A 20,013-nucleotide genomic window follows, 5' to 3' on the forward strand; every position below is an offset into this window, starting at 1 on the left:
AGAGGTAGTGGTATCTGTAAACATCTCTCGCGAATTTCTGAATATTTTAGCAGGTACAACAGACATTAGTCGGAAGTCGATTCGAGTCTCCGTGCGGAAAATATATTTTCGGTCAGCTAGCAAATGAATTACAAACCGTTGCTAGTTTCTTAGCTTATCTCATTGAAAAGGGGACCACCTGTTTTACACTTTGACCTCCTCCTATTTTACACCTTGACACTTCTTTGTTTAGAAGTAGTACATGACTTAAACACTCACAAATGTTGCCAACAGTTGGTGAGAGAGAGAGAGTTTTTTTATAAAGATGTTCTCAGCCCGTTCGTTTGTGCACGATCAGCGGGCATGCACCACTATGCACCACTATGGATCCCTGTTTGGTAATAAAACTAATACCAAATGGTACTAATCGTTTTAAAGTTTATACATACCAGTAAATATTGTTTTTAAAATCATACGGGGTGGCTTCAGCATACCGGTAATGACAGAGACAATGTCAGAATTTTGTTCTGGCCCACAGCAATGTGATAGTGCTTTCTTGGAATGCAATATTAAAGTGATGACGAGAATGACATTTAAACAATCTCAACAATTTGGTAATAAAGCCAATCATAATTTGGAATTAGAAGCAAAACCTGTTTGGTAATAAAAAGAATACCATACGGTACTAATTGCTTTTCCATACGAAGTTTCTGCACTATACCTGTAATGCAATGTACGAATTTCGTTCTAGCCAGCAATGCGATAGTGCTTTCAATAGATTGATCAACATAGAATGGCATATCATGTCAACATAAACAATGTCTTACTATTTTGTGAACTTATGAGTTGCAAAACCTATGTTCTTCTGCATTGCCCAAAAAAATTAGCGAGTGTTTGTTTGACAACTGTAGCAAGACGTTTTTGTGACTGTTAAATAAAAAATTTCTGACAAATGATGTCAATTTTCCAAATAAAGGGTAGCTGACACTTTCAAACTAGAAATGACAGCTCCATGAAATTTGTATTATTGATAGCTCATTATATTGTTTACAAGCCACCGAAGGCATTTGCTTCTGTCATTATTTTAAAATAAAGTTTTTCTTGATGGAGTTCAAGCGTAATAGTGTGGTTGCGTTATATTTGGCTTAAAAATGATAACCGGCTATTGTTGGCGAACTCAAACCTCTCAAAGTGAACAAAATGTTTGTGTATCGTACCATGACTCATTATGACTCGGAAAGCGTTGTCAAACATTACGTGGCCAACAACACCTGAAATTGATTCGGCAAGTGAAGTTTCGAATTCATCCAAGCCGTAGTGGCAATCAAATAGGTAAAAATCTGAAAATATCACGTAACAAGGATGAAAAACTATCTCAAGGCAACGCCTTACCAGTTTCAAAAGGCACACCATCTTACACCAATTCTAAAAAGATAGGCTCGAAAGGCCAAAGGAAAACAGGGTAATATTATGAACAATATTTTTCAGCCTTGAAACGGCCGCCAGAATTAATTTTCCATCTCAAATGATAGTATGGGCAGCTGCGACTGGCGATGGCCGCTCTCCAATAGTTTTCATCCAGCCCAGGGTGAAAGCAAATGCCACTTATTATCGGGAAAATAATTTGGAAGCTGCTTTGGAGACGGTGCATGCAAACTTTTCGTTCGTAGACTTTACCTAAAAAACAAGACACGGTCACATTAAGCATATGTTAAGAAAAAATTATATTCCGAACTTCATTTCGTCCACACAGTGACTGTCCAATTCGCCAGATGCCAATCCGATGGAGTTTTTATTTGGGCCATTTAAGAGAGCAAAGTAAGGACTCAAATATATGCCAGTATAGATGGGCTGAAGAGAGACATTGCACGGGAATAAGCCAAAATACCTCAGATTACATTCGTACCGCTTGCAACTTTTGTTTGACCGGTTCAGAGTAAAACTCAGTGTAAAAGGTAGTCACGTAGGGAAAAAGCTAAAGATTTCTGAAATTTGGATTATTTCCACATATTTTTGTCATTTGAATCAATAAAAAATATTTTTAAACAGAAATACGTGTTCGCCAAAATTCGTTATCCGTTAAATGAGTTAATGTGCAAGTCCCATATTCAAAATTTCCCACGAACATTCCATTAAGGAACAGGGGACGCTGCTCTCATATCAATGAGTGCAGTCCGATTAAAATTTAAGCTCAATGACAAGGTTCTCCTTATTATGCCGAGTCTGAACGGCAGATACATCACAAATGTAGCCGCCAAATGTAGTCTTCCTAAATGAAAGACCTTTAAAAAAGTATTTTTAAATAATCATCACTACTCCTACCAAACTATCACTGTGTCTGATGTTTTTAGTATTTTTTTGTTTTTGGCAGTGCCTTCAACCATTCCTTTATAACTTTTCTTTTTTTGGGAATTTTTACAAACTTTAACAATGTTTTTCTATTTTTTTTTTCTTCTTGAAATTAGCTACAGTAATTAAATTAAACTACATAATATGGTATATAAATATCATTCATATAAGGAGAGTTCATCTATGTATGTATATAGTTTTTTTGGTTGTTAAGAAAATAAATAATCCTTTACAGACATTCATATAGACACGCACAAATTCTTTTAATAACAACTATTTGATGTTTGTTTTTTCTCAATTTTTTGCTATGGAAATTCATAATTTTTTTCTTCATTTTCGAAGGATTTTGATTTTGGAGGAATACGAAAGACATTTCTTTGAAACTTGAACTAGAATCGTTAATTTAGGTAAAATTTTCGTCATAGGGTGGGGCTATTAGGTATGGAAGGGGGGGAAATCTTCTATGTGTTTTATGATATTGTTGTTCTTGTTGTTTGTTTCTTTTGTGTAATGTTAACATTCTTTTTCCATGCTAAGTTAAAATATTTAGAAGTTATTCATTCATTCGTTTAACTTGGAGTATATGTTGGTTTCGTTTTTGTTTTTTGTTTCTTAATAAAAATTGATTGCTTTTTCCAACTTTAGGGATTTAAATGTTAGGGGTTTTTTTTAAACATTTCACACCATCAAACATTCGTGCTTTGAAGCCGTGCAGCGTCTATCAGAAGATCCTCATAGTCCATAGTCTAAAGCTCTTAGAGAGAGAGAGAGAGTGAGGAAGGAGCAATTAACAGAAAAACCTTAACAACAATTTCAACACGATATCCATATGGAGATAAGTGATGTTGCGGTCGGCTTGAGCGCTTCCAGCTTGGTTATCATCACCATCATCACCATGATTGCTGCCCTTGCAACAACGTTGATATGGCTTTACTCAGATACGTGGTTGTCAACTGTATTGCTGTGGACCATCACCTTTTTTCCGGCGATCGTTGTCGCCGTCATCGTCACCATCATGGTGGTCCATGCTCGAAGAACTATAGGTTGTTGTCTGATGGCCGGAACTACAGCAACTGGTGCTCGAGCTCGAACTGATGCTCTTGGGCACTGTCGCTGTGCGAGGTGAATGTCATCTGTTCTTATCGCTATCTTCGTTGGATGAGGTCGATGATGAGGAAGTCGATGTGGGTATATGGCCCGAGGGCACATCAAACGGATGGGGCTGTGGTGGTGTTACAGGCGTCTCCTGCTCTTGTTCCTCCCCCTTGTCTTTGGTGGTAGTGGTGGTGGTATATGGCAATGTCGTTGGTGTCGCTGCACTTGCTCCGCTGTTGCTGCTGGTGGTAGTAGTGGCTGTGGTCATCATTGCTTCCGTACTTCCCATACCCAGGTCTCTTGGTAATGTCATTGGCACTGGAATATCTGGCAGTGCTGTCATTGGTATATCTTCAGATTTGGGAGATTCTTCGGCCAATGTTTCCAAGATTACAATTTCATTGGCCTCGTCGGGATCATAGTCGTAGAACACTTTCGATGTATCACCCTGAACATTAACATCGATGGGCTCCACAATGGCCCCATTGCCGCTCATAGGCGTTATCGTTGTTTGTGCCATTTCAAAATCTGTTGAGAAATCACCTCGTGGTGGTTCTTTGGGAGATTCGATCATTATTTGGACTATCGAAGGTGGCATAAGATCTAAACCAACTTCATCGGAGCCGGGGCTTATGCGTATTTGTGGTGGTTTGGGTTTCTCTGTAAATGAAAATTTAGATGTTACGGAGAATTTGTAATAAAACGTTTTAGAATTGGTTTATTAACATCAAGAATCAAGTCAGGTAAAGAAAGATCGGGCTGTAAATACCCAATAAATGTAAATTTTTTTATCATCCGATATCATACCATCGATATCACTATAAGAACGCAATATTTACTCTAAAGTAGGTTTATTGGACGAGCATGACAATATGGGACTTAAACGAAAGGTATAGGGGAGTAAATTACGAATTTAGTCAGGAAGAAGAAGTAGGCTTTATAATATGTTGATATTGGAAGAGGGCGGACCCTCCCCCATTACCCCAGAAACACCACCCAAAATCAAAAGTGGACCAATAAGGACAATATGGATATCAAATGAAGGGTATTGAAGAGTAAAATACGAATATGGTATTTAAAATTGGGTCCAAGTACCCAGGAAGTCGCCCTAACGCCAGAACTGCTTAAAACAGACAAATTGATCGTGCATATCAATATGGGGCTTAAATGGAAGGTATTCGCGAGTAGATTACGAATCGTGCATAGAAAATCAGATCGAAGTGTAGGGGGTCACCTCACCCCCCAAAAACGCCCCAACTGGACATTTGACCCATCATGACTATATGAAACTAGGTTTGTTTGTTTGTTCCGTAGAATCAAAAAAAGAAACATAGATTATATAATTTTTAGATATCGGATGGTGGCTGACCCTCCCCCTTACACCCAAAACCAAAAGTTGACTGATAGGCACAATATGGGTATCAAATGAAAGGTATTGGAGACTAGAAAATGAATATCGTATTAAATGTTGGGTCCAAGTACCCAGCGAGCCGCCCCAACCCCAAAACTTCTCTAAACAGATATATTCGACGTTCCAATTAATATGGGACTCAAATGAAAAGTACCCGGCATAAAAATATGGCACAACAAATTAGGTCCAAGTAATGGGAGGTCGCTCCAAATTACCCCCAAATGGGCATATCAGCCGACCTTGGCTATATGGGATTCAAATGAAAGATATTTGGCAGTAGATTAAAAATATGACAGTAAAATTTGCGTTAAAGTCTAGGTGGCGCCCTTCCTCCTAAAAATACGTCAAATAGGTTAATTGACTCAATATGGCAATATGGGACTCAAATAAATAAACAATTTGATATTCAATTTTGGGGATACGCCCTAAATCACCTCTTAAATTGAACTTTATTTCTGACTTTAGCAATATGGAGCTCAAATCAACGGTATTTTGGAGTAAAGAACGAATTTGACACCCTCCAGACCCAAAACACCCTCCAAACGGTTCATACTTACCGACCATGACAATATGGGGGTTTAAGTAAAGGGACTTGGGAGTGGACACTTCCACTTCTCATTACCCTAATTTCAAAAATACCAGATCTCGAAGATTGGTAATGCGATTCGTTCGAAGACTCTATATCGACGCTTCATATAATCCGATATAGACCATACTCGGTTCGGATAGTGGGGGCTTTGTGCAAATTTTTAGTCAAAGGGTTGTTAATATACCTTTTATGGGCTCAAGACCCTAAATCGGGAAATGTTTATCAAAATATGCAGCGATTTAACCCGCATATGGAAAAAGTATGGATCAGTAACTTAACTGACGGAGGAACAGACAGTCACATGGACATCGTTAAATCGTCTTAGAATTTTACGACGATTAAGAATATACCAACTTGCAGGATCGGAAAGGGATGTTTCGATGTTTCAAAAACTGAACGACGAATTAAATAAACCTTCATCCTAAGATAATGAGTATAAAAATATAAGCTTCTTATAGTTTAAATAAAAGCTTAAATCTATCATGGGCTTATCCAGTTGGTTTCGGAGATCATGAGGGTACTTCACATACCAAATTTCAAACAAGAAAACAGAAAAAGTGGAAATTTAACGAAATATTGATGGATCGCATAAAAATGCGGATAAAAATGCTAGGTCAGTGATCAGTCAACGTCACACAGTGAAATAGAAAACAGAAAAGGTGGACTTGAGACTGTTATTAAGTTATTCTTTAACGGATTCAGATATTTTAACGAAATATTGTTAGATCGCAATAACCGATAGGACTCCGGAAACTCTATGACAATGAAATTGAGCTTGTTGTCTGGTTAGTACCCTAGCTATTCACATTGCAAATTTTGTAAATGTACCTTTGTCTGTGACAATTGAATTTTATATTTGTCATATCTCGTAGCTTTTTATCTCAAGGTGCCACAAAACAAGAGACAAGATTAGATATTATCCAAAAGTGGTAGGTAAAAAATATGGGCCCATTTGAGCCACGTGGATTATTATTACAAAAATAAGTCTGAACTACTTACCCATCGATGGTGACGCTTGCACTCCTCCTTCTTCTTCCTCCTCCTTGTATTCCTCACTTTCACGATGCACCAAAACATGTACCAATGTCGAATTTTCCGGTCTCAGACCCAAAGGCAACGAACTTTGCTCCGGTGAGGGTTTGGTCACAATCACCTCGGGTGTTGGTCCCTCAGCTGTAAAAGAATCGAAATCGGTTCCCCAAGTACAAGACAAAGGAAATAGAAATCGAGAAGGGGCAAGAAAAACATATGGTTAGTGATCGTTAGAACCAGGGTCGTAAGAACATCAACACACATACAGACAAAAGCATTTTTGTTAACTCTTAAAGCGCTTTGTGCTGACAAACCTCTTTCTAGGGGTGGTTTTTTACGTATAAAACTCGTAGCACGTTTCCGTGTGGGCGTGACTACCGTTTGTTGGAGGTTGCTTGATTTGGCATCCAAAGAGGCGATTGTGGTGTTGTCGGCTAATGTTGTGGCGAGGGAGGTGGTGGAGGAGATTGCGGCTGTTGTGGGCGAGACGCCTTGAATTAGTGTTGTTGTTGTTGTTATGTTTGCGATTGAAGTTGTTGTTGTTAATGGTTTTAAAAAAATTATGAGACCACAGTGTTCGATGGTGGTAGTAGTTAGGTGATGATATTTAGTGGAGGTGGAGAAGGAAATCACACGTAATCGGGGAAGTTACATTACGTAAATACATAGTAATAACAACAAACATCCACGCACATAAAAATTGTTTTTGTTTTTTTCCACAAAATAGAACAACAACAGATAGGGGGAAAATAAAACAAGAATTCAGTTTAGAATAAAAAAATTCACAGAAATGTTTTTTTTTCACTTTATAATTATGGGGATAGTAGAGAGAGAGAATGCTAAGTTAGTAATAATTTGGTAAGTTTGCACTTTTTACCATTAACGTTTTAATAAACTCTTCATAGAAATCTCAATGGAATAGTATGGGTAGGATATTTACAAGCGGGCTAACATAGATACACAATCAGATATGATGATAATGATAATGATGGTAGTGTATTTGTATAGTAATAGTGTGGCTGTTGTAGTGGTGGGCATTATCACATTTGTACAATACATTAAATTTAACACCTATAGACTTATGGCAGATGAAGGGGATGTATGTATGCGTGTCTAGACCACAAAATACTAATGTATGCTGGGTGGGTGAGTTATTGAAAGTTTGGCAAGTGAAGTACTGATGATTCGGAAGGTAATACAAATACTAGCATGTGAGTGAAACAATTATGCTGAGAGCTAAACACTGCGTGAGGGGTGATTTTTTATATGTGTGATGATTTTTTTTTTTTGATTTTATCATAAGTAAACATTTTTAATAACTTTTAGTGTGTGTTTTTTTATAATACATTAATAAAATATTTTTTTTATTGTTTGGAAATCTTGGAAATTCTCAAAATAATTACTTTTTCTATGCACTGATGGTGATGTTAAACTATCATCAACAGCATCCTGATGGCGCAAAAAGAAATTATAAAAGCTTCGGCGTCGATTGGCTCTAGGCGCTTCCACAAATATGCTACCACTTGTTGTTGTTGTTTTTATTTTTGTTTGTTTTTTTTTATTATTAGCAACAAATAAGAATACATTTTTTTTTTGAAATGTTGAATGAATTTTGTTATCTCTCAAAATTGTTGAATGAAAAAATTTAAATAAAATTGTTTGAATGATTGTCTTAAATTTTTTTTGTAAACAAAGCCAAAACAAAATTGTATCATATGGTTGAAGTACCATAATATCAAATTAAATAAGATTGCAACTTTTGACGAAAATCTTAATAAACACAAAAACTTGTAAATTCATAATATAAGTAACACATAAAACTGTATAACTATTTGAAACTATTTTAAAATGGCTTTAAAAGAAAATAATTATTTCAAGGATCGGTTGAGAAGGATATAGTTTATTTCAATTTATTTAAAAAACGAGTAAGGAAAGGCAAAAGTCGGGCGAAGCCCACTATATAATACCCTACACCACAGAGTCTACGTACAACTTTTAATATATAGAACCTATGTCGAAATGGAGTCAGACTTTAATTTTGCATACCTATTGAAATATCGAATAGAACTTTATAAGAATTTCCTACAATATTATCTGAATTGTGGTTACTACAGCCTCATAAGATCATATCAGATGAACGATATACAAGGAAGCAATATCTAAATCTGAATCGATTTTGATGAAATTTAATACACATACTGGGTCACCAATAAAAACCCCTGACGCATAATTTTTTTAAAAATAGGAACAAAAATGTGGCTTATATAGCCTTAAAAGACCATATCGGTTGAAAGATGTATTTGAAAGCTATATCTAAAATTGAATGATGAAATTTGGCACATATACTAGGATGTGAAATGAAATACCTCATGCTATATTTGGAAAAGATCGGGCCTAAAATGTGACTTCCACAGCCTTAAAAGGCCATATCTATGAAACATTTATATGGGAGCTATATCTAAATCGGAACCGATTTTGATGAAATTTCGCGCGAAAATTTTAATAAATAAAACACCTCACGCTTAATTTTGTAACGATGGGATCAAAAATGTGGCTTCTGCATCCTTAAAAGATTATATCGGGTTAAAGATATTCATGGAAACTATGTCTAAATCTGAATCAATTTCGATGAAATTTTGCGCACATACTGGGACGTCAAAGGAAATACCTCATCCAAAATAATAACGTCTACAGACTTAAATCTTTATCTCTCTTTAGTTCAAAATGAAAAGCGTTCACAAATGCGACCTGTACCTTGATCACAATAATACATGGACAGACAGATAAACAAACGGATATAGCTTCCCGGACATAGCCTTCTTAGTTTTGCAAACATGGAATGATACCCCATTCCATATTGGTGGTGCTGGGAATAAAAAAAAAAACACATATATATACCAGAGAACAGAATGAAACCATTCGCTTTTATATAGCATTCATATTTCGTTACCTTTTATTTGCATTCATTCAAGAACAGCAAGTAATGTTGCTTTCATTGATGAATTCATTCATTTATGAGTGCTTTTTTACTCTCTTTCAATGTACTACACTCAAAAAAAGCAGTCTGCTAAAAATAGCAAACACATTAAGTTTGCCGCTATAACAGCATTAGTTCTTTTATGATAGCAGAAGTTCTGCAATTTCAGAACAGCAGGATGACTGCTTAAAAGTCAGTTGTTTGCTGAAAATTAGTGCTGTTTAATTTATGATGGGTTTTTGGAAGAACCGAGTAAAAGTGTGGTAAGTTCGACCGGTCCGATTCTTATATACCCTTCACCATGGATCATATTTGTCAAGTTCTTTGCCCGATTTAACTTCATACGCAAACAAAGGATAATGGATAAAAAATGCCATGCTATTGGAGTTACTATACTTGGTTTGAATGGATTTCAGCCAAATCTGATGTGAATTTCGCCATATTCGGGGCTCAAGAAGTAATATCGGAAGATCGGTATAATCTTCTCCACAAGGATATTAAAAATATCACACGATAGCCTGTCACCTCGTCTGAAACCTTGTTTAATATTGTATGTTTTGGAGAGGTTTTTTCGTATTTTAACTGAGGAGCGTGAATCAGCATCGTGCAAAGTCGTATCAGATTTGCAGGAATACCAAACTCAGGCATGGCTTGAAATATGGCTTGAAGTATCTTGTATGATATGAGGACGGGACTTATGCCTCTATAGTTGGCACATACAGTTTTGTCCCCTTTTTTGTGTACGGGACATAGTATGCTGCGGTGCCAATCATTGGGTATATGTTCTTCTAGTCAAATTGAGCAGACGATCTGACGCATACGCCTTATCATCGTATCGCCTCCAGTCTAAAAAAGTTCTGCCGGCAACACATCGGCTTCTGGCGCCAATTTGATCCATATTTAGGTCAGATGTCGGGAGGCCTAAGACTACTCACTGTTTCAAATTTCAGCCAAATCAGGTAATAAATAAAGCTTTTATGGGCTTCAGACCCTTTATCGGCAGATCGGTATATATGGCAGCTATATATAAATATAGTCCGATATGGACCATATTTGGCTCAGATGTCGGGAGGCCTAAAACTACTCACTGTTTCAAATTTCAGCGAAATCAGATGAAAAATAAAGCATTTATGGGCATTAGACACTTTATCGGAAAATTTGACTATATAGCAGCTATACCCAAATATGGTCCGATTTGGCCCGTTCAAGAACTTGATCAGCGTGCATCAAAAATACGTATCTGTGCCAAATTTCAGCTCAATATCTCAATTTTTAAAGGCTGTAGAGTGATTACAACAGACAGACGGACATCGTTAAATCGTCTTAGAATTTTACGACGATCCGAACTATATATACTTTGTAGGGTCGGAAATTGATATTTCGAAGTGCTGCAAACGGAATGACTAAATGAATATACTCCCTATCCTACGGTGGTGGGTATAAAAAACGTATATTATTATTTGAGTCCAAGTTTCTGGGGGACCGAATCTCTACCCTCCAAGTAAAATAACACCAAACGGTTATGTTGGCCGAACGGGAATACATTGAACTCAAATGAAAGGTCTATCAGAGTGAAGTTCGGATCTGATATCCAAATTTAGGGGCCAAGCCTAAAAAAGACAAACAGAACAACCGGAACAAAAAAAGGTGTATATAAAGGCCTTTCGGGACAAAACAGGACTTCAATAAAAGGAATTTAGTAGTTGAATTTTTTTCTCAAATTTAAGCTGACTCAGAAAAGAACTTTAGATCCTTGAAAATGTTGTATTCCATGTGGAATCTTGGGATAGGTTTTATGGTAGCTTTTGAAAATATTTTTTCAGTGTATGTGTAAAATTTTATAAGGATTGCTTCACATTCTTTCCCACATTATCGTGAAGGACCCCATAAGTATTTTCCTTTAAATCTCTTAAAATAGTTTCCAAACTAATAAAAACATAACGTACATATATATGCATATATAAAATAAATAAACATACATACAACAACATAAATAACTAGAAATTATATATAATATCACCATTGAATCATTTGAACTCACCACACCAACACATTTTGCAAGAGGTTTTCTTTTAAACATTTAAACATTTCGTTGTCTGAGTTTTCGCGCTTAACAATATTCAAAATGAATTTTCCGATAGTTAAAATCTACGAAAATTCATTTTGAAGATCGTTAAGAATGAAAACGGGTAAATATTTCCATATTTCCCACATATGGTCATTGATTTAATCATCATTGCAACAGTTAACACAGTAACCAAAGGCAAAAACAAAAACCAAAAACAAAAAACGTTAAACACTAGATAATATTTAAAATGCTAAGTTCTAAAACAAATAATAAACTAAAATAAAAAAAAACTTATATGGGAGCAGGTGTTCTAAAATGTTTGCAAAAACTTAAGAGGATAGTTTGGAGTTTTTTGATGAGAATGTTATTGTTAATGGGCATTTGAATGAGAGGTTTCGACAAAGACTGAGATTTGATTTTTGAGTTTTTGTTGTTGTAGATCTTATTTATTTAATTTTTTTTTTAACTGAAGTACTTTGGAACCCACTACAGAAGCAGTTAATAATGTTTAGATTTGAGTTAACAGAGACAACTACTTAGGCACTTGTTTTGTTCAAACTCAAAAACAACTTTTCTTTCTTACCAAAGTTGGCTAATATACACAGAGAGAAATATAGGTTTGTGGCTATAGTCAAAGCTTTGATATAGTTGTACAATTGTAAACACAAATTCAGTTATGCCAATTCTATATTGTGGTTGTTAGGTGGGTGATTGAAAGTTTTGTTACAAAAAGCTGGCAATACAGAGGATTTGGTTTAACCAATTTTCATATTGGATAGCATAATTTTTGTTCAATTTTAATAGACAGACTTCTAATTGATAATAGTTCTAATTTATTAGGACTAATTCTTTGAGTATTTTTTTTTTTGTTTTGATTTTTTTTTTTAATTTATTTGATAGTGTTTCAAGCTACGTGTTGGCTATTTTTTTTTTTTTTTGAGGGGGGAAGAGTAGTTTACCAAAATAAGCCTTATTGTTACGTTTACATATCTGAGAGAGTGTAGAGATTGGTTTTCTAGTTGTTGTGATGCATGGTTTTTAATGTTGGCTGGGCTTTCAATTACCTCGTTTAGAATCATTGAAATTTTCAAAAAAATTCAAATCTTTTGCTTGTGAATCACCGCTTAGTATGCTGTTAACCATTTCGGAGAGTAGGGACTCATAATTCAGGGATAAACATGAGGAAATTCTAAAAATTGGTCTAATTTGGTTCAATCAGTTTTTGGGAAAAATAAATACGAAAAAAAACAAACAAATACAAATACATTGGTAAATCAATGAGAGAGAAATCAATTGAAAATAATTAATAAAAAAATTACCACAAAACAAAAATACAACAACAAAATTATAATAATAATAATAACACAGTTACACACGCAAAACTTAGTTAAAATTTTCTTTTTTACAATTAAGATTTCGTCAAAAAGGCAATATTCCATGAACCGAAGAAAAAGATTATTCAAAAAGAAAATTAATTATCCAAAAAAGAGCAAAACCAAGGATTAGAATGGAATTATTTTAAAATGCATAAATACCGCTTGCCCATATCATCACTTTGTTGTTTAATATCCTTAACCACATCATCGGCACCAGAGACCAGCATGAGGGGCAGATTTAGCCAAGGACCCGCCAACTCACTTATGTCAGAAGCATCTGAAGCCCGCGAAGATTTACGCGATGATGCTCGGCTGGAACACTGAGTGCCACGGCGTGAAACCTATAGAGAATATAAAAATTGCCATAATAAAAATTTTCTTCAATAGTTTTGATTTTTCTTAGAAGCTAAGAGAGAGACGTTTGGTTCCCTTCTAAGGGCTAAGCGAAACAAACTGGTCTCTTAGCTGCTAAGATTACTTCCATAGCTAGTAAAATAGTTCTCAGCAACTAAAACTACTGAGAAATATTTTTCTAATTTTTCTTTCATTTTTTTTTTTTTAATTTCTAAATGAATTTTAGAGCTAATTCTCAAGATTTTTTCCATAAATATTTTGGTACATATTTTTTTCTATAATTTTTGCAAGAAATTCTTTAAGTGGAAGAGAATGGTTATTTAATTAACTAAATCAGGTCATTTCATTAACACACTGGTGTAGTTATATGGAATCTAAAGGGACATTTTAATAATTTATAATTTTTTTTGTTATTTTTACGTAAAAAAACGCTTGAAATGACTGTCAAAAGCTGAGAGACGTTGTATGTATGGAATCTTTATATGATAATGTTCAATTGCCTTGGAAGAACTATAGAAATATCACCTTGAAAAATTATTAAATTATTTTTGCGATTAAAAAGAATGGATAGTTGAATACACAGAAAAAAATTCATGAAATTTTTTTTTTAATTAAAAGTTGAATTGAAACAATTGAAATGTATTCAATTTAAAAGTTTATTGAGACAAAATTTTTTTTTAATTGAATCTGAAATGTGTTTCAATAAAAAATATGGTTGAAGATGTTACCCATTCATCAAGGAATATAAATTAAAAAAATGGTTCTAACTTAAAAGAATAGTTAAAACAATTTTCCTATTTTTTAGAGAAAACCACTGTTTGAAAATCTAAAAAAATGCATACAATCGGATATTGTCTGGATGCTGACCATAGGGTAATTGTTTCTATTATAAATACAACACAAAAAACCCGTTTTTTAAAGTTAGGCAGAAACATGTGTTTTTTGTTTTGTAGTAGACTTTGACTGGTTTCCTAAATCGCGATTTCGTTTGGAACCACCCAAACTCGTCGGTAGAATGTTCATTCCACTAAGGAACAGGGGCAAACTTCTCACATACCAATGAGAGCAGTCCGATTCAAGTTTTTAGGCTCAATGATAAGGGACCTCCTTTTTATAGCCGAGTCCGAACGGCGTGCCGCAGTGCCACACCTCTTTGGAGGTGTTGCCAGCATTAGGAGGGGAAAACCAAGGCTGAAAATTTTTTCTGATGGTCTCGCCAAGATTCGAACCCAGGCGTTCAGCGTCACAGGCGGACATGCTAACCTCTGCTCATATCATATTAAAGATATATACAGTAACTTTCTAAATCTCAAATCGTTTTATTTTTTCAAATTCTATAGCGATCGTCCTTGGGTCAAAATAGTGACTTTACTAAAATTTTATGCAACCTGTATCTTAATTGCAAGAATACATGGACAGATAGACAGACAGTAAGACATACAGACAGACAGTCAGACGAGCGGTCAGGCAAACAGTAAGACGGACGGCAAGACAGACAGTCAAACAGACAAACGGGCTTGACTATATCTGACATGGTTAGGTGTTTAACGCGAAAGAATGGGGAGTTAAATTTCCTATAAACTTAACCCAATTTTTGACAGGACATGTCTGACACCTTCCCACGGTGCCTACAATGGATGAGGACGCAGAACATGTGGTATTCAGGTGTCCCAAATTCGCCATAAATCGCAACATATTGGACCCCTTCATCAGACAGGCACTCAGACAGACAGCCAAACAAAATTTCATGCAATGGATAAGGACACAGAAAATATGGTATTCAGAAGTCCCAGATTCGCCATAAATTGCAACGTATTGGACCCCATTCATCAGACAGACAGTCAGGTAGACAAGCAGACAGTCAGACAAATACTCAGACAGACAGATAGTCCAACAGACAGTCAGATAAACGGTGAGATAGATAGTCAAACATTCACTCTTGAGTGTATTCTGACTTAACATCAATACGGAAGTATAAGTCGCAGTGAGGTAATGTGCTAATGTAATCAGCAGTGGGTCACAAGCATCGCCTTCGTCGGACTATGTGATCTCTCCAATATCTCCCACGCTAGACATTTACACATGGTATAGGGATATCATACCAGAATAATGGTGGAATATCACTACTCTGTCTATTAAACAATTTAACCTGACATTCTATCATATCATTAGGATTGTCTGTCCATCCATCCGACTTCCCAACCACTGGCAATCGGTCGTTGAACAATCAAAGGAAGCCATTTATAATTCTCGATACCGCTTATTGTCCGAGACTTCAGTTGCGGCAACATTCCACTATCCGCAATCTGTGAACGCGCTCGGTAGCTCCCAGCTAAGCTTCTCATGATAAGGAAGAAACACACACATATTGGAGCTCAAAGTGCCAGCCTGTGTGACCCTCATAGTTATCACGTGCCAGGGATATTTCTATGTCATGTCGAGAGAAAATGATGAGACAGCCTACTACCAGCTGATCAAATACCTCAGTCCTAAACAAACGTAATGGGATTCTTCGACCTCATACTGATCACCCCAGAATCGGTCAACTGAATTTAGAAATCTGGTTTCCAATAAATTGATTGTGACATTCACTGTGAGGCTTGTGGCGTCGTCCTGTTGGAACCACATGTCCTCCAAGTCCATATTGTAGCGATTCACATTCGCAGTAACGTGCCGGCTTTGATTATGACGGAAGAAGTACGGTCCAATGACGGCGCCGGCCTATAAACCGCACCAAACCGTAATTTTTTTGGGAAGCAATGATGACTTATGGAGTGCGTGTGGCTTGCTCACACATTTTGCTTATTGACGAAGCTATTCAGCCAGAAATGAACCTCATCTTAGCGCTCTTAACGTTGAGGCCACTGACTCAAAATTTCCTAGTAAATTTTAATAATTCAAACTCATTGTTGGCTCGTGTATCTTCCATCACAAAATGACAAACCTTACATTTAGAGCAACCTTTACAAAAATGTCACTTACTCTAAAAAATGTTCAGTTGTCCAAAATTGTGAAGTGAAGGATAAGGTATAAGGATAAGGTAGAAGGAAAGTAATATTTTCTCTGCAGAAAAACTTTGGTATTTGTCTACATTTAGGTTTAAAATCGCAAAATTGATTTATATGTGAAAATGTTCTTATGTTAAATCCATTTTTACTTTATAATTGTTCCATTTACATTTTGGATGCATACGTTTCTCAGCTTTAGTGGCTTTAAAAAATATAATTTCTAATGGAAAATTTCGAAAATACTTTTGATAATATATCTAAAGATCTAAATGAGTTTATCATAGAAAACATAAAAATTTTAATAAGAGAAAACGTTTTATTACATATACATATATATTTCAAAGAAAGTAGGAAATTGAAGGTAAAATAAATTTTAAAAAACACATTTTACAAATATTTTTTCGAAAAAATTATCAAAGAAGTTATCAAAAGTTTGGATAGAGTGACGAAACATCTCTTAGAGTTAAAAATGCTGAGAGATATTTGGTACACTTTTTTTGGCGAGGAAAAACATAAATTTTGTTTTTTTTTTATCTTTTAAACGCGAAAGAGTTAGCTCTATATTTTAAGGCACATTTTTATTGCTGTGTGCAATAAAAATATCTCTTAACAACTGAGACTTTTTTTTGCAAAACAAAAAATTAAAATCCAACAGAAAAATGAGAAACATTTTGCCTTCGATGAGTGTGGACATAAAAGGCAGAAATGCCTCCCACAATGCCTGAGACACATATCTCTAAAACTAAGTAAGCCACATGTCTGGCATTAACCGAAACGGAAGTTAATGGAGACGCGTGTATGCATGTATGCCTCTCAGTGACTGAGGAAGAGTGGTCTGAGCCGCCGAGAGACATAGGCCTTTGGGCATAAGCCTCTCAGCGACTAAGACTCACTTGTTAAATAATGCTCAGCAAAACTCTCTCTTGTTGAAAATCTCTTAACATACAAATGCTTAAAAGAGGGGGCCGAATGTTAAAGGGTTTTTGGGGCTATCTAATGGGGGTGCGTACAGAGGGCGTAGGGGTATAATAAGACGTCGCAGCCCTCTCTAGAGTGGTGTTACTTGCCTGCAAATGAAAGAAATTCAACGATGATAGACGGGCTTGCCAGCCTCCCGGACTCGAGGTTTGTGTCGCACTATCCCCGGAATTGGAACGCTCCTTCTCCTTCTTTCTTCTTTGGAGTTTAAGACAGGTAGAGATAGTGGTGGTGGTGTGTGTGGTGTTTTTATTATGGGTGCACGCGCACATAACCAAACGTAAGAGAATTAAAGAAACACATAACGAAAAAAAGAAACAACACAGAAACAGACAGAAAAAGAAAGAAAGAAACAAACAAAAGAAACATACCCACACATGGAGAGTGGATAAGTGTTTTTTCAAGGATTAGGTGGTTTCATCGAAATGAAGTGCTATGAATTGTATTCTATGAGGCGCACCTTTGATATTCCCTCCAGGCATTCTGTATGGTCTTGGCAGCCTTCTCTTGTCTCTTCCAAATCCGTGTTGAAGAAACAATTTCCAATTCCTTGCGAGTTGGGAATTGTTTCTTGAATTTAACATCCATTTGTTCTTGCAACTGTTTAAAGTTATCCGTTTCTTCAACATGACCCAAAACATGTTTGACCAAAGCATGTAAAATATCTAAACAGTGGATTTTATTACCCTTCGAGATGGGTAAATTAAAAGAGACCAGTGCCACGGTATTGGGTTTGGATATACCCAATGGAGGATCCAAAGAAGCAATAAAATCGGAAAGTTGTGCAAAGTGTATAAACTGTGTTGCATGGGGATCGTATCTAGAGTTAATGGTTCCAATATCGGGGGTTATTTTAATCATTAGTAGTAGTAGTACAATCACAGAGGGTAATGAATCGAAAGAGAGCGTTAGACAGAGAGACAGGAAGAGAGATAGTAAGTGGGGGAGAGAGAGAGAAACAGAGAGAGAGAGAAAAGAGAAACAGAGAGAGTTGAGGTTATGATCGGAAGAAGAACTCTTTGGTATGGATTAGGAGCCTTACTTAGACCATCTGATATAGAACATTTCCAAGTCATCCTCCACTATACCAATTTCTTCCTCCTGATGGGCTTGATTGAAATTCTCCAAAATGATGGCAATGTACATATTTATGACAATCATGTAGCTTATTATAATGAAACTCGTAAAGTACGTGATGGCCAATAGCGGATGGCCACAATCACCATTCGTCTGCCGATTGAAGTGCGCATCGCAATCCGGCGGCTGTATCATTAGCGACTCCAGCACGTCATTCCAACCCGCCGAGGTCATCAAACGAAACAACAATTGCATGCTGCGGCCAAATGTCTGGAAGTTCACCATATCATCTAGAGCACCTTGTAGCTTAACATGCCCGAATAGCGACATGCCTAATATGGCGTATATAAATGTGATTAGACCCAATAAAGCTCCAATATTGAATAGGGCTGGCAGGGACACTACCAATGCAAACAAAAGCTTGCGTATGCCTTTGGCAGCTTTGATCAATCTCAATATACGGCCAATTCGAAATACTCTAACCACTCTCAGCAGAGTGGGACTAATGGGTAAATCAATCATGATGTCTTCCATCAAAATGCCAAAGATCGAGGCCAGCACCAAAAGAAAATCAAAAACGTTCCAAGGAACGGTAAAATAATGATAACGTAATCCAACAATTTTCACAATGGCCTCTGATGTGCATTAAGCAAAAATTGGTATTTCGTTTGTTGCGACCATACAAGTCAATGGTGGGTGGATAGCAAAGATAGAGAGAGAGCGAAAGAGCGACAGAGACAGCGAGAGAGATACAGAGTATTACAGATGTTGAAGTTCGAAATTGTATACAAAACCGGAACCGGAAGGATTAACCGTTGCATTAAGACGACCCGATATTGTGTAGCAAAAACAAAGAGAGCAGAGAAAAAACACGAAGTAGAAAATAAAAGACATGTTGGTTAATATTTAATGTTAGCAATTAATCATCACTAACAGCAGCAGCACCAGAGTTCCGACACGACAGCGCCACCCTAACGACTACTTACCTAGGCCAAAGACAGTGGTGAAAAAGGCATTACTGACTTCGAGTATGAAAAAGACCGCATGCGGCTGATTGTAGTGCTCAATGCCCATAGTTAACATGTTTAAAAAAATCAACACAAATATGGCAATTTCAAATCTGTAACGTAGTTGCGTTTCGGACACGTTATAGCGTTTTTCATTTTAAACCGAGCGATGATCATGTTCGATATTTGTTTTTTTTTCATGATTGTTGGATGTTTTTGTTGATTAGTTGTAGGTTGGTTAATCGGTTGATGTTGTGGATCATTCAGATAGATTCAGGAGAAGAGATGTTCGGAATCATGTGTTTTTGTTTTTGGAATTCATGTTATGTGTGTTCACAACAAGACCAGTAGTGTTGATTGGATTTTGTGGGGGGAAAAGGTAAAGGTAAAATAAATTATATTAAAAATCACATTTAACATTATTTTCACGTATTACATACATATTTATATATAAACATTTGTTAGTAAAACCTTAAATATTAGAAAACAAAAAATTCTTTGGTTTAAAAAAACATGTTTTGCAAGCATTGTGATATGAGGGACTACATAATGAAACAAGGAAAATAGAAAAGTAAAATGTTTAATTAAAAAAACAGAAAAAAAGTTAAGTGTTATAAAACCTAAGAAGGAAGTAACGAGTTGTGTTTCAGTGTCATTGTGTATTATGTCAGGTCGATGTTTCGAATTATCGTTAATAACTTTATAGATTTTTG

At 36.0% G+C, this 20,013-nt stretch overlaps 1 protein-coding gene across 6 annotated transcripts in view; it reads right to left on the bottom strand.

The window, feature by feature from the left end:
- Positions 1-2,254: 2,254 nt before the first annotated feature.
- LOC106088042 (sodium channel protein 60E) overlaps positions 2,255-20,013 on the bottom strand; it is a 542,226-nt gene continuing 524,467 nt past the window's right edge. For 2 of the 6 annotated variants that reach the window (XM_059369619.1, XM_059369617.1), the window contains 9 exons: positions 19,280-19,413; positions 18,259-18,928; positions 17,677-18,036; positions 17,306-17,414; positions 13,036-13,217; positions 7,859-7,977; positions 6,722-6,928; positions 6,423-6,596; positions 2,255-4,083 (listed from right to left, as the gene is read on the bottom strand). In XM_059369619.1, the coding sequence (XP_059225602.1) occupies positions 3,458-4,083; positions 6,423-6,596; positions 6,722-6,928; positions 7,859-7,977; positions 13,036-13,217; positions 17,306-17,414; positions 17,677-18,036; positions 18,259-18,928; positions 19,280-19,413 (2,581 nt within the window). In that variant the 3' untranslated portion in view covers positions 2,255-3,457. Of the gene's footprint in view, positions 4,084-6,422; positions 6,597-6,721; positions 6,947-7,858; positions 7,978-12,564; positions 12,690-13,035; positions 13,218-17,305; positions 17,415-17,676; positions 18,037-18,063; positions 18,929-19,279; positions 19,414-20,013 lie in introns of those variants that run through there. The other 4 variants (XM_059369621.1, XM_059369615.1, XM_059369616.1 and 1 more) reach the window with 4 other exon arrangements.

This window comes from Stomoxys calcitrans, chromosome 5, assembly GCF_963082655.1.
Source record: "Stomoxys calcitrans chromosome 5, idStoCalc2.1, whole genome shotgun sequence".
NCBI lineage: Eukaryota > Metazoa > Arthropoda > Insecta > Diptera > Muscidae > Stomoxys > Stomoxys calcitrans.